This window comes from Antechinus flavipes, chromosome 4, assembly GCF_016432865.1.
Source record: "Antechinus flavipes isolate AdamAnt ecotype Samford, QLD, Australia chromosome 4, AdamAnt_v2, whole genome shotgun sequence".
NCBI lineage: Eukaryota > Metazoa > Chordata > Mammalia > Dasyuromorphia > Dasyuridae > Antechinus > Antechinus flavipes.
The window spans coordinates 84,660,173-84,672,355 of NC_067401.1; the positions used below are offsets into that span (position 1 = coordinate 84,660,173).

At 39.1% G+C, this 12,183-nt stretch overlaps 1 protein-coding gene across 1 annotated transcript; it reads left to right on the top strand.

The window, feature by feature from the left end:
* The first annotated feature begins 68 nt into the window (after window positions 1-68).
* HNRNPU (heterogeneous nuclear ribonucleoprotein U) lies at window positions 69-11,141 on the top strand. Its single transcript, XM_051993451.1, has 14 exons — window positions 69-878; window positions 1,976-2,087; window positions 2,171-2,244; window positions 4,278-4,417; window positions 4,827-4,926; window positions 5,240-5,352; window positions 5,648-5,911; window positions 6,548-6,667; window positions 6,938-7,066; window positions 7,343-7,511; window positions 7,835-8,089; window positions 8,555-8,739; window positions 9,493-9,564; window positions 10,033-11,141. Exons 1-14 carry the CDS (start codon window positions 149-151, stop codon window positions 10,084-10,086), a joined length of 2,517 nt encoding a protein of 838 aa, XP_051849411.1. The 5' UTR covers window positions 69-148; the 3' UTR covers window positions 10,087-11,141.
* The last annotated feature ends 1,042 nt before the right edge of the window (window positions 11,142-12,183 follow it).

A 12,183-nucleotide genomic window follows, 5' to 3' on the forward strand; every position in this document is an offset into this window, starting at 1 on the left:
CGGGTCCGCTCTGCAGCACGAACCCCCCTCCAGCCGCAGCCGCAGCCGCCGCCCGGGGCCGAGGAGCAGCCGCAGCAGCCGCCGCCAGTGGCCGTGTGAGCGGAGCCGAGTCGCAGTCAGCGCCGAGCGGTGAATTGGGGCCCTCACGATGAGTTCCTCGCCAGTGAACGTGAAGAAGCTGAAGGTGTCGGAGCTAAAGGAGGAGCTCAAGAAGCGGCGCCTCTCTGACAAGGGCCTCAAGGCCGAGCTCATGGAACGGCTCCAGGCCGCGCTAGACGACGAAGAGGCCTCCGGAGGCCGCCCCACCTTGGAGCCCGGGAACGGCAGCCTGGACCTGGGCGGGGATTCCGCCGGGCGCTCGCACACGCAGCCCTCGGGAGCAGGCCTCGAGCAGGAGGCCGCGACCACGGCCGACGAGGAAGAGGAGGAGGAGGAAGAAGAGGAAGAGGAAGGGATCGCGGCTCTGGATGGCGACCAGATGGAGCTAGGGGAAGAAAACGGGGCCGCGGGGGCGGCGGATTCGGGCCCAATGGAGGAGGAGGAGGCGGGCGGCTCCTCGGAGGACGAAAACGGCGACGACCAGGGTTTCCAGGAAGGGGAGGACGAGCTCGGGGACGAGGAGGAGGAAGCGGGCGCGGGAGACGAGAACGGACACGGGGAGCAGCAGTCTCAACCGCCGACTACGCCGCAGCAACAGCAGCCTCAGCAGCAGCGCGGGGCGGCCAAGGAGACCGCGGGGAAGAGCGGCGGCCCCACCTCACTGTTCGCCGTGACGGTGGCGCCTCCCTCGGCAGCGAGGCAGGCCCAGCAGCAGGCGGGAGGCAAGAAGAAGGCGGAAGGCGGCGGAGGCGGCGGCCGCCCCGGGGCTCCGGCGGCGGGTGAGTCGTGTTTTGTGAATTGAAAGTGGGGGGGGGGGGAGAGCGAAAGCCGCGGGCTCGGGGTGGGGTGGGCATCGTGCCCCGGGACCTCCACCCGTACCCCGACGATGGGGATGTGTGGGGTGTGGAAAAGCGGCGAGGAAAGGAGTAGGGGCACTATAGTCGATGGGCGAGGAAAGGGCGGAGGCCCCAGTGCTTTTCCCGGTGGCCGATGTCGTGGTTGGGGGAGGGGGAAATGGGGGGGCGGTTGCGGGGGAATCCCAGATTAGCCGTGAGGTCTCGGGCTATGTATGTATGTGTGTGTGTGTATGTGTGTGTGTGTGTATGTGTGTGACGGCGGCGCCACCATTATCTGGCTCGAGAGGCAGGGGGAGCTGCAGCTGCCGCTGGAGGGGGAGGAGCGGCCGCTGGCGGCGGGAGAAGGCCCCCCTGTCCTCCGCGCTGCTGCGTGCGCGCGGTGCGGGCACATGTCTCCGCACTGGGGGGAGGGGAGGGAAAAGGGAGGACGATGGGAGGGGGGGGGGTGGAGATCGAGGTCCCGGGGCGGCGCGCGGTGGCGGCTCGAGCTCTCACGTTGCCGCCGTATTGTGCAAGGAGCGCTGGGGCTCTGGCGTGACGTCACTTCCGGTTGGCGGTCCCGGCGGGGAGGGGGGTAGGGGTGGGGTAAGGGGAGAGTTAGAACGACGATCCGTACAATGCGGCCGCGGGGAGCGCGGGCCCAGCCGGAGTGGGGGGAGGGGAGAGAGAGAGAAAAAGCTCGGAGCCCCTCCTCCTCTCTTCTCTGTGCTCTCATTGGGATACACGTGGGCTCTGCTTATTCCGCGCTATTCTATGTGGCGCTCGCTGGAACCATCGAGTAGCCTGGGAGATTTGTGCTATCTTTACGCTGCGTCACGAACTACAATCCTTTTCCAACCCTACTGCTCCTGCAATTAATAAATGGTTGGCCAATTAAGGGATTATTGAAACCGGGAGAAAATGGCAGGTTAAAACGGCAAGCTTTTTAGGCTTTCCAGATTACGAATGAAACGATTATTTTTTTGGGTCAGCGGGTTATTTTTTTCTTTTAATTTAAAAATATGTCCTAACCTTTGTAGGAGATGGCAAAACAGAACAGAAAGGTGGAGACAAAAAGAGAGGTGTTAAAAGACCTCGTGAAGATCATGGCCGGGGCTATTTTGAGTACATTGAAGAAAACAAGTACAGCAGGTAGGGAAGTTTATCAGATCTTCGCTAACAAATGAATCATAAATAATGAGGAAGCTATATCAGGAGATATTCTCTTTTTTCAGAGCTAAATCTCCTCAGCCACCGGTTGAAGAGGAAGATGAACATTTTGATGACACAGTGGTTTGTCTTGATACTTGTAAGTGGATATCCTCCAATCTTCTCAATTTTGCATAGGACCAAAAATTTACTGCTTTGGGAAATTTTGCAATTTGGTAAAATAGCTTGTACAAGTGTAGAAATAACCTGATTAATAACTTATATGCCGGTTTTTTAAAAATAAAGGCTACCGCAGTCCACTTGGAAATTACTAGGTAAGGCACAATAAACAATGTTAATTTAAAATTTAGTCATATGCTCTGGTCTGGCAACCTATAGCAACGTGAGGTGCTTTTTTCCCTTGAAGTATGGAATATTTAGGTGAATAATTTTGAATAGAAAAGGTAATTTATAAAATATACTTAGAGGTTTATAAGGAAATGTAATAATTATTCATGGTGGGAAATTTAATAGTTGACCTATTGGTACTAGTATTTATTTGTAAACTCTTAAATTTTCATTAATTTGGACCATTGTTCAATTTTTCGTACTGGGAATTACCAGATTTATCTTTACTAATAACTTTCCCTTTAGTTCACAAGTATATTCCCTTTTTCTAACAATTAAACTGTAACATTACTTTCTCAATAACTGCTGTTTTGTTCTCAATTGCAGTTCAGTAGCTGCTGCTTTAACATAAGTTGGTGTCTTCCAAAGACCTGGGGCAGCAGCAGTGGCTATCTCTGGGCCACTAGCTTTCTTCAGCAGCGAATGGTATCAAGGGCAGCGCTGTAATGCTGCTACTTTTACCCAGCTGGGTTGTAATTCATTATGTGAAAGCATTCCAAACCTAGAAGTGGGCCTTGGCTGTCTGTTCAGTTAAATTTTAGTGGTTGTGTGTCTAAGAAATACCTGATATAAATTATTTGGTCAAAATTTGCTAATGTAGGTCGTCTAATTGAAACAAAGGGTAGAAATAGGAACTGGTATTAAGCAGGTAAGGTGTGTTCTGTAAATCTTTTTAAATCTGGGGTTGTTTTTGCCCTCAAAGGCAAATTTTTAGTAGAAGGCAGTGAAAGGGGATTGGGATTTAGGTTGCCTAGAACATTACTAATGACAGTCTTCCATTTTAAAGCTGATGTATTCAGAATTTTGGTTTCTTTTAAATATTGGGCCCAAAATGGTCCTTAGAAAACTATGATATGAAATAAAAAGTTAAAAAGATTAGGATTACTAAGACCACATTAATTACTTTTTATGCCTTTTTGTAAAGAAAAAAGTTCAGGTAAAACAGGTCAGTTGGAAAAGCCATCTTATACCACTGGTATAAAAGTATAGAGGAATAATATGTACAAAAATTAAATTTAAGGACTTATATTATCCAATAACTTGAGTTTCTTTACCTTGAGAGGAATTTATTCTAAGACTAGTTCGAAAGTGATAATAAGCAGTAAATACTCTGAAACAAAAAATTGCATGAAAAAAATTGGTCCTGCATAATAACTGGAGAGGTAGCTATATCCTTATGATCTTGAGGGGGAGGTACTTAGTGACTTTTTATAAATACCTTGACCATATTGAGATTTCATTCACAAATCTTTGAAGAAAACTTAGGAGGTAGTCTTTAATATTTACCAACGGCTGAGACCCACAACTCACACCCTATATTAAACCAGTTGGTCATGGCCTTCCCTACCTTCAATTGTGTTGTGGCACTGGTATATTCTACCTGATTCTGGCATGCTTCACTTTGTGATTTCCTGCTATCCTCTGCTGCTTGGCTCTAAATCAAGGTAAAGAGCAGAGCAGGTATGTATGAACATCACATTGTCTTCATTACCTGTCTTAAGTGGTTTTTTTTTTAAAGTGTACATATATAAAACCATGGAGATTTATCTTTTTTTTTTTGTCTGATTTGCCGCCTTCCGATTCAGAATTTGGCACGAGTTTTTTGGTGGGAGTGGGGCTTATATTTAATCTCTTAAGTAGTTCAGATAGAGTAATGATTCATCCCAGTATAAAGTCTTTTATGCAGCATCAACGAAGTTATAATATTTGGGGGGGGTTTGCTTATGGTCCTTAGACTTGAAAAATAGGGCAAAAGAAAATAATAGATATTTGTTATACTTGCAGATAATTGTGATCTACATTTTAAAATCTCAAGAGATCGTCTCAGTGCTTCTTCACTTACTATGGAGAGTTTTGCTTTTCTTTGGGCTGGAGGAAGAGCTTCTTATGGAGTTTCAAAAGGCAAAGTTTGCTTTGAGATGAAGGTTAGACCACATTTTGTGATAAATGTGCTTGCTCCCAATTTTTGACATTTTTTTCCCCCTCTTTGGGCCATTAAAGAAATGTACTATAAAATCATTATTAATTAAATGAGTATAAACTCAGATTTGAGGGGGCGGGGGGGAATCATTTTGGTGGGACTAGAATTGGACCAAGTTTAGTTTTTTACAATAGGAATGGAGAACATAAAATATTTAAGTTAAAAGTTAGGTTGATTAAAAAGAAAATGAAAGCCACAGCCACATTGCAATTGCCTATCATCCACAGTTGGCTGTTTTGGAAAAGTTAGGGAAAAGTCTCTGCATCACATCAATAGTCAGCAGTGACTAGCAGAATCAGAAATTTCTCACTCCTAGTCTATAAAACAGACTTGGTGATTTGTCTCCCCTTCAGGTTACAGAGAAGATCCCAGTAAGACATTTATATACAAAAGATATTGATATACATGAAGTTCGGATTGGCTGGTCACTTACAACAAGTGGAATGTTACTTGGTAAGACCATCATCTGTGGTTTCTTAAGATAATAACTAAGATATATCTCACCACAAGTTAGCTTACGTTTATAGCTAAAATTTGAATTCATACAACAAGAATAGCTTTCTACAACAATATTCTTGTTTACTCAGTTTTTTGTCTGCTTTGAGGAAATTATTCATAGAGAACTGTCTAGAATTAATATAAAGCAAAGTTCTAGAGTACACAAACCTTGAAAGAGCTACCTAAATCAATTAAAACGAAAGTTTATTGGATTTTTAATGAATTTCCTTCTATCAACTGCAAGCTAATTAAAGTTTTCTACTTTTAGGTGAAGAAGAATTTTCTTATGGATATTCTCTAAAAGGAATAAAAACATGCAACTGTGAGACTGAAGACTATGGGGAAAAGTTTGATGAAAACGATGTCATTTCATGTTTTGCAGTAAGTTTTAACTATAAACATAATTTTTAGAATTAGTAAAAAAGTGCTCAGAATGTGTGACCTTTCAGGATTAATACTAAACAAGTGAGTTAACACTTTGAGATAAGTAATTTTATAAAAAGTAACTTTTAGACATTTTTCAGAAATGGGAAATCAGTAAAATAATGAGCTAATAAAACTGCTGATTATCAGTTTCATTAAATTGTTAGTACACTATTAAAAATTTTACTTTTGAAACTACATTGGATTTTGAAAAATGTCAAATAGACTTGTCACTGAAATCTTTGTTTAACAGAACTTTGAGGGTGAAGAAGTGGAGCTTTCCTATGCAAAGAATGGTCAAGATCTTGGTGTTGCTTTCAAAATCAACAAGGAGGTTCTTGCTGGACGACCTCTTTTCCCTCATGTTCTCTGCCATAACTGTGCAGTTGAATTTAATTTTGGTCAGAAGGAAGAGCCATATTTCCCAATACCTGAAGAATATACTTTCATCCAGAATGTCTCCTTAGATGATCGAGTGAGAGGGCCAAAAGGACCAGATGAGAAGAAAGATTGTGAAGTAAGTTTTGGAATCAGGTTATTTCTGAACTCCAAGTGCAGCTGTTGCTCTAATCTCTTATGGGATATTCATCTTTGTTTAGGTAGTAATGTATATGGGTGTGAGCGATTTTGCGTTTCAAGGGCAAAGGAGTATTTCTGACATGCTTTTTGGCCTTTTTGCTTCTTTTAGCTTTGTTTATTTCATTGTTGAAAAGCCTTAAAAAGTTTTCATCATTTGGTAATCATTTTCCTTAGGTCCTGATGCTGAAACTAAAAAGTTTTGACAAGTATTAATCAATTTATAGATGAAACAGGATAAATAGATTGTCCAAGAACATAGTTTTAATGTCAGTTTTGAACTTGGCGTGTACTAGTATAACAGTTTTTCCATGGCAGGGTGCTGAAAAATATTAGGAATTTATTTTATTTTATTTTTAGTGTACTTCATAAAAGAAGTCCCATAAACCCAAATAGTCAAAAATCCTTTTATATGTAGTACTGGCTGGCATTGGAGTAATGCATACAATCCTTTGCCATGTATTTGGGCATGGAGAATTGATAGTGTACTAATTTCTTGAAAACAACTTAATATTAAGTAGTCAGTTTAACTGGGGCATGGTTGGACAGCAAAATAAAATGGTTCTTTTGATTGCAGGTTGTGATGATGATTGGCTTGCCAGGAGCTGGAAAAACCACCTGGGTTACTAAGCATGCAGCAGAAAATCCTGGGAAATACAACATTCTTGGAACAAACACTATTATGGATAAAATGATGGTAATATATCTAGAATTTGGAAAGTCTGACTTGTTCATTTTAAATCTTTGACTTTTTTGGTTCTGATCGATTCACTTGAAATCTGTTGGTTGATGTGGGTTTATCTTAGTTGCATTATTTCGATTTTAGTTCTAAATTACATAATTGTAAGTCCTTTAAAGGGAAAGTACCCTAAAAGATGAAGTTGATGCTTATAATTTTAAAACTATATTCATCTTTAAAGTTAATCTTGTTCTTGTCACATACTTATAAGAAAACGTCTCCTTACAGGTGGCAGGCTTTAAGAGACAGATGGCTGATACTGGAAAATTGAACACACTGTTGCAGAGAGCCCCACAATGTCTTGGAAAATTCATTGAGATAGCTGCTCGTAAGAAGCGGAATTTTATTTTGGATCAGGTATGGTGTGTCTTGTTTTAGTGTACTTGTTCATAAAACATAGTACCATGAAGGTTTGGTTTTTTTCATATATATTGTTTAGCAGTCTAAATTGGAATAGTTGAGGGGGGCATACTTTTTTCTTTTAGTGATATTTTGGTAAAAGTTATTTTAATCTTCTAAGGTACTTGACTCATAACTGCACAATCGCTTGATAGACACTATGTTCACAACAAATGATTTTTTTTCTTTGCAGCTGACCATATCTATCAAATTATTATATAATTTCTGTTCTAGACAAATGTGTCTGCAGCTGCCCAGAGGAGAAAAATGTGCCTGTTTGCAGGCTTTCAGCGCAAAGCTGTCGTAGTTTGCCCAAAAGATGAAGACTACAAGCAAAGAACACAGAAGAAGGCAGAGGTGGAGGGGAAGGATCTTCCAGAACATGCAGTTCTCAAAATGAAAGGCATGAAACTCATTTTGCTATCTTTTAAAGGCCATTTCAGAAGCTTAGGTCTTTACAAGTTTGTTCAGAATCTTCAAAGCCAGAACACATTTTAAATTGTTTACTTTCAGTTATTAATATAGTATTGACTCCTGGTGTGCATTCTGGTAGCATTTTGTCTTTTTAGGAATATAACCTAGAAGAAGGGGGTGTTATTTAAAGAGGATAAAACCATAGAAATTAAGAAATCACTTATTTCTAGTCAAAGCCTAGAAGTATACTTCTTGTATACTTAATACAATTTATTTTGTATACTTAATACAATTTATTTTCTTTGCTCATAGGGAACTTTACACTGCCAGAGGTAGCCGAGTGTTTTGATGAGATAACCTATGTAGAGCTGCAAAAAGAAGAAGCCCAAAAGCTTTTGGAGCAGTATAAGGAAGAAAGTAAAAAATCTCTTCCTCCAGAAAAGAAACAAAATACTGGCTCAAAGAAGAGCAATAAGAATAAGAGTGGCAAAAACCAGTTTAATAGAGGTGGAGGACATAGAGGTCGTGGAGGATTTAACATGCGTGGTGGAAACTTTAGAGGTGGTGGTAAGTTGGAATTTTTTGATTTATTTTCATAGCATTTCTAAATAGGGTTAAATGAAATGTTTCAGTAATGCAAATTGAAAGAGAAATTTGTTTTCATTTTGAGCTAAACTACAGAAATTAAATGGGCATTTATGCTAACTACAAAATAGATCAAAGTGCGTGTAACATTAATTTTCAATCAATTGAATATAGATTAAGTATTTAATAAAGTTGTCATGTTGAAATTTTGTCTGTATCCCTATTGGGAATTGGAAGATGGAATTTCTGATCATTTGTGATTTGACGTTAAATTTAAAATTTATAGAAATAATGGGTAAATAAATGAGTAAGCTTATTTGAACCTTAATCTGTGTGGTCTAGTTTTAAAATATGATCAATGTTCAGGTTCTATTTAAATTGTGATAAATTTTTAGTTTGCTCTGTGTGGATGTTACAAAGATGTTAAAATAAGCCTTTTCTTTTTAGCTCCTGGAAATCGTGGTGGTTATAATAGGAGGGGAAATATGCCACAGCGTGGTGGTGGTGGTGGAGGAAGTGGAGGAATTGGTTACCCATACCCTCGTGGCCCTGTCTTTCCCAGCAGAGGTGGTTATTCAAACAGAGGCAACTACAACAGAGGTGGAATGCCCAACAGGGGGAACTACAACCAGGTAATCTTTACTAAGAACTAGAGGCACTACACTGGCTTTTTTTGATACTGTTATATGGTATTTTCGTAGGATAGTTGGAACTTTCAAAATGCATCAATGAAGGTTGAAAGTAGTATATTTGAGATTTTTGTTTCTGTTGGTACAGGTATTCTAAACTTAAATTTATCTTTAAGAAACTCTTGCAATCCAGCGTTCACATAAATAAGAGATTTGTGTTTGAATTTCTTCAGAATATAAAAATGTTAGATGTTAAAGGAACTTAATTTCCTATTAGGATCTTTGAGATAATTTTTAAAAATAGTCTTAATTTTCAAAATAATATGCAAAGATAATTTTTACCCTTCTAAAATCCAGTGTTTCTAAAATCTCAAATTTTTTGAGATAATTTCTGAAAGTTGTAATTACAAAATGGAATCATTAAATATCTTCTATATAAGTTATAAACAGTTGGCAATTGAGGCCAATTTTACATCTTTAAAAGGTTATCAGATTGCCCAATTTTTGATAATCATTTGAGATACCTAGTAGGAGATGCTAGTAGGGAAAAAGCTTCTTTAGTTAATAAGGAAGACTGGTTAGGTGACCTATCTCTCTGACTGCCCCTCCCAGGCCTTGTCTTCTAAGATGTTAATATAATATTTTTTAATATCTAGTGACATCCTTCCACCCATTTTAGAGAATGGAACAAATTGTACAAGGACAAATTGCTGTTATTTGTTAGCAGTACTTAGATTATATTTTTTTCTCCTGTAGAACTTCAGAGGCCGAGGAAACAATCGTGGCTACAAAAATCAATCTCAGGGCTACAACCAGTGGCAGCAGGGTGTAAGTAATTTTATGCACTTTACACTTCAGATTTATTTGTATCTTGAGTTGGAAACAAGAAATCAGTCCTGAAAACTCTTCCACTGGTTACAAAATGTTAAAATGAAATGGTGAAGTGTCCCAAACTGGCACTAGCCAGTGTTTTGTGGAAGTTCTTCCTGCCCAAAATTCATCTCCAGGTACAACAAATGATAGCTTAATTTGATAGTTAACAAATTACTATGTAATATATGGTATTTAGTTTTAGCTAATCAGGTCCTGGTGTGCCCTTTTGTAATGTGTTGATCATTTTGGGGATATTAATGTTATAATTAAATATGGTGCTTTAATGAAATCAGAGGTAAGACAGGTCTAAACTGTTCTAGCAGACACATTGCTCTGCGTTAGATTCAATGTCATATCCTAAAAGCAACTTGAGTGGCTTATTGATGTGTTTTTTCTTTAAAAAAAACAAATTTTCTCTTGCAGCAATTCTGGGGTCAGAAGCCATGGAGTCAGCATTATCACCAAGGATATTATTGAATACCCAAATAAAAACGAACTGATACATATTTCTCCAAAACCTTCACAAGAAGTCGACTGTTTTCTTTAGTAGGCTAACTTTTTAAACATTCCACAAGAGGAAGTGCCTGCGGGTTCCTTTTTTAGAAGCTTTGTGGGTTGATTTTTTTCTTTTCTTTTTTGTACATTTTTAATTGCAGTTTTAAAGTGAATCGTAAGAGAACCTCAGCATTGTGCACGATAAGAGAATGTGTCAGTATTTCAGGGTTCTACATTTTATCTGTAAAATGTGACTTTTTTTTTTACCACAACAAAAGTAAAATGTTGCTTTGTACCTGGTGTCTTTTATTAAGATTTACTCCCCCCATTTCTCACCGAGAATAACAGTCGGGAGTCATATGTCACAATACAATAGAAATGTTAGCAACCAGATTCATGTAAGGGCTTTAGTGGTCCTCATGAATTTCACGACTTTGTACTGCTCACATTACACTCCATCCTCTCTGTAGTTTGGTGGGTAGAGGAGGGGGTAAACTAAGCAGTAGTTCCTGGCAATAACTGGGATGGGTTTTTATAACGATGGAATTGGCATAGCTGGGGAATTGAAGGTAAAAATTGGAGCCAAATAGGGAAGATGGAGTGTATGTAGAAGGGCTCTTTAAAATGTAAAACTCGGTTGCATTATCTGTGGAGGCTCAAACTTGTGAAGGTACAACACCATAATTTTTTTCCATTTGTTCTGCATTTTGATTCTGAAAAGAAAGCTGGCTTTGCCCATTTCTTATTAAACAAAACTTGTTGTAAATCCAGTTGTCTAATGGGATCTATATGAAGTTAGCTATGTCTGTATACCCCTTCTCCCACAAAATACTGTATACCTAGTGTGCTTGTAGTAGTTAACTCCACCATCTTTGTAAGCTAATGAAATTGTGAGTCACCCATTTATATCTAATTTTTAATCATGTCAGTTCTTGAATGGGTATCTCCTTAGCCTGCTGATTTCTTTTTCTTTCTAAAGAAAGTGGGTGGAGAAATTAATTTAGACGTTTTGTTTGCAATAAAATGAATTCATTTTACTCTTGTTTGGGATTCTCGCCATCAAGGTCCAAAATCCCTTTAAATCTCCCCAAAGGGGGAGAATTTATAAGTGTGTGCTTTCTGGACAGCTTCATTTCTCTGCACTTGGAACATTTAGGTTTTAAAAACTTAAATGTGTACTGGCAACTGATTTATTTAGAGATACTGATGTAAAGTTGTATTTTCCCCCCGCCCCCAAGACTTTAAAATGTTAGGAGGGGAAAGGGTACTGGCTGGGAGAAGTTAATACTGTTTTATCATTACATATTAAAAGATGTTAAAATTGCTGTCCACAAATGTATTTATAGTACATGTAACCCGCTGTATGGGAACAATTGCTTTTAGAAGCTATTGATCATATGAGCCAGTCTTCATTGATTCACTACTACACAACACTGCTAACTTAATATTACAGCTATGTGATAATTAGATCCCCTAATTGTAATTTTATTGGGTTTGCACAGAACACAAATTTTAAAGGACTCTCACTATGAAGTGAGGAAATAGGAGTCAAACTGTAGAACTAAAACTTGACTTCAAGTTTTTCTTTCCCAGGTTAGGTTGTTAATCAGCATTACTTTAATGGATTTTCTAATTATTAGCTTTTTGGTATTAGTTGTTTTATATAAAACTTTAAGCTTTTGCATTTTCCAAGGCTAGGAATCCCTTTTAGAATTCTTTTAAGCTAAGTGGTGATTAGGGTTTATTCAAAATTAGTTAAGAAGAAAAACAATTCTATAATCAAATGTTGTAGTTGAGATAAGACCCCAGCTAATAGTTAAATGTGGTGTAATGGTAAGGGGAATAAGCTAATGAAAGAATGGGATATTGCTATATATAGATAAAGAGGAATTGGTTCACTGTTAATTTACTGTCTAAATTTTTGGGGGAGGAGGGCTTAAAATTCTTAGTATTTTCCCCATTTAGTAAAAAGCCCAATGACTTATGTGTCCTTTTGTTAATAGATATGTGATGTCTTAACCAAGATTTGATAGTTGCAAATCAGATTTTCACAAAGTACTTAATCACAATTAGAAGACA

What these genes read in the sequence shown, in the direction of transcription:
- HNRNPU (XM_051993451.1), top strand. Translation starts at nt 149, where the DNA reads ATGAGTTCCTCGCCAGTGAACGTGAAGAAGCTGAAGGTGTCGGAGCTA. An exon ending in AACAAGTGGAATGTTACTTG is followed by an intron (nt 4,927 to 5,239) that starts GTAAGACCATCA and finishes TTCTACTTTTAG; the next exon opens with GTGAAGAAGAATTTTCTTAT. An exon ending in ACAACCAGTGGCAGCAGGGT is followed by an intron (nt 9,565 to 10,032) that starts GTAAGTAATTTT and finishes TTTCTCTTGCAG; the next exon opens with CAATTCTGGGGTCAGAAGCC.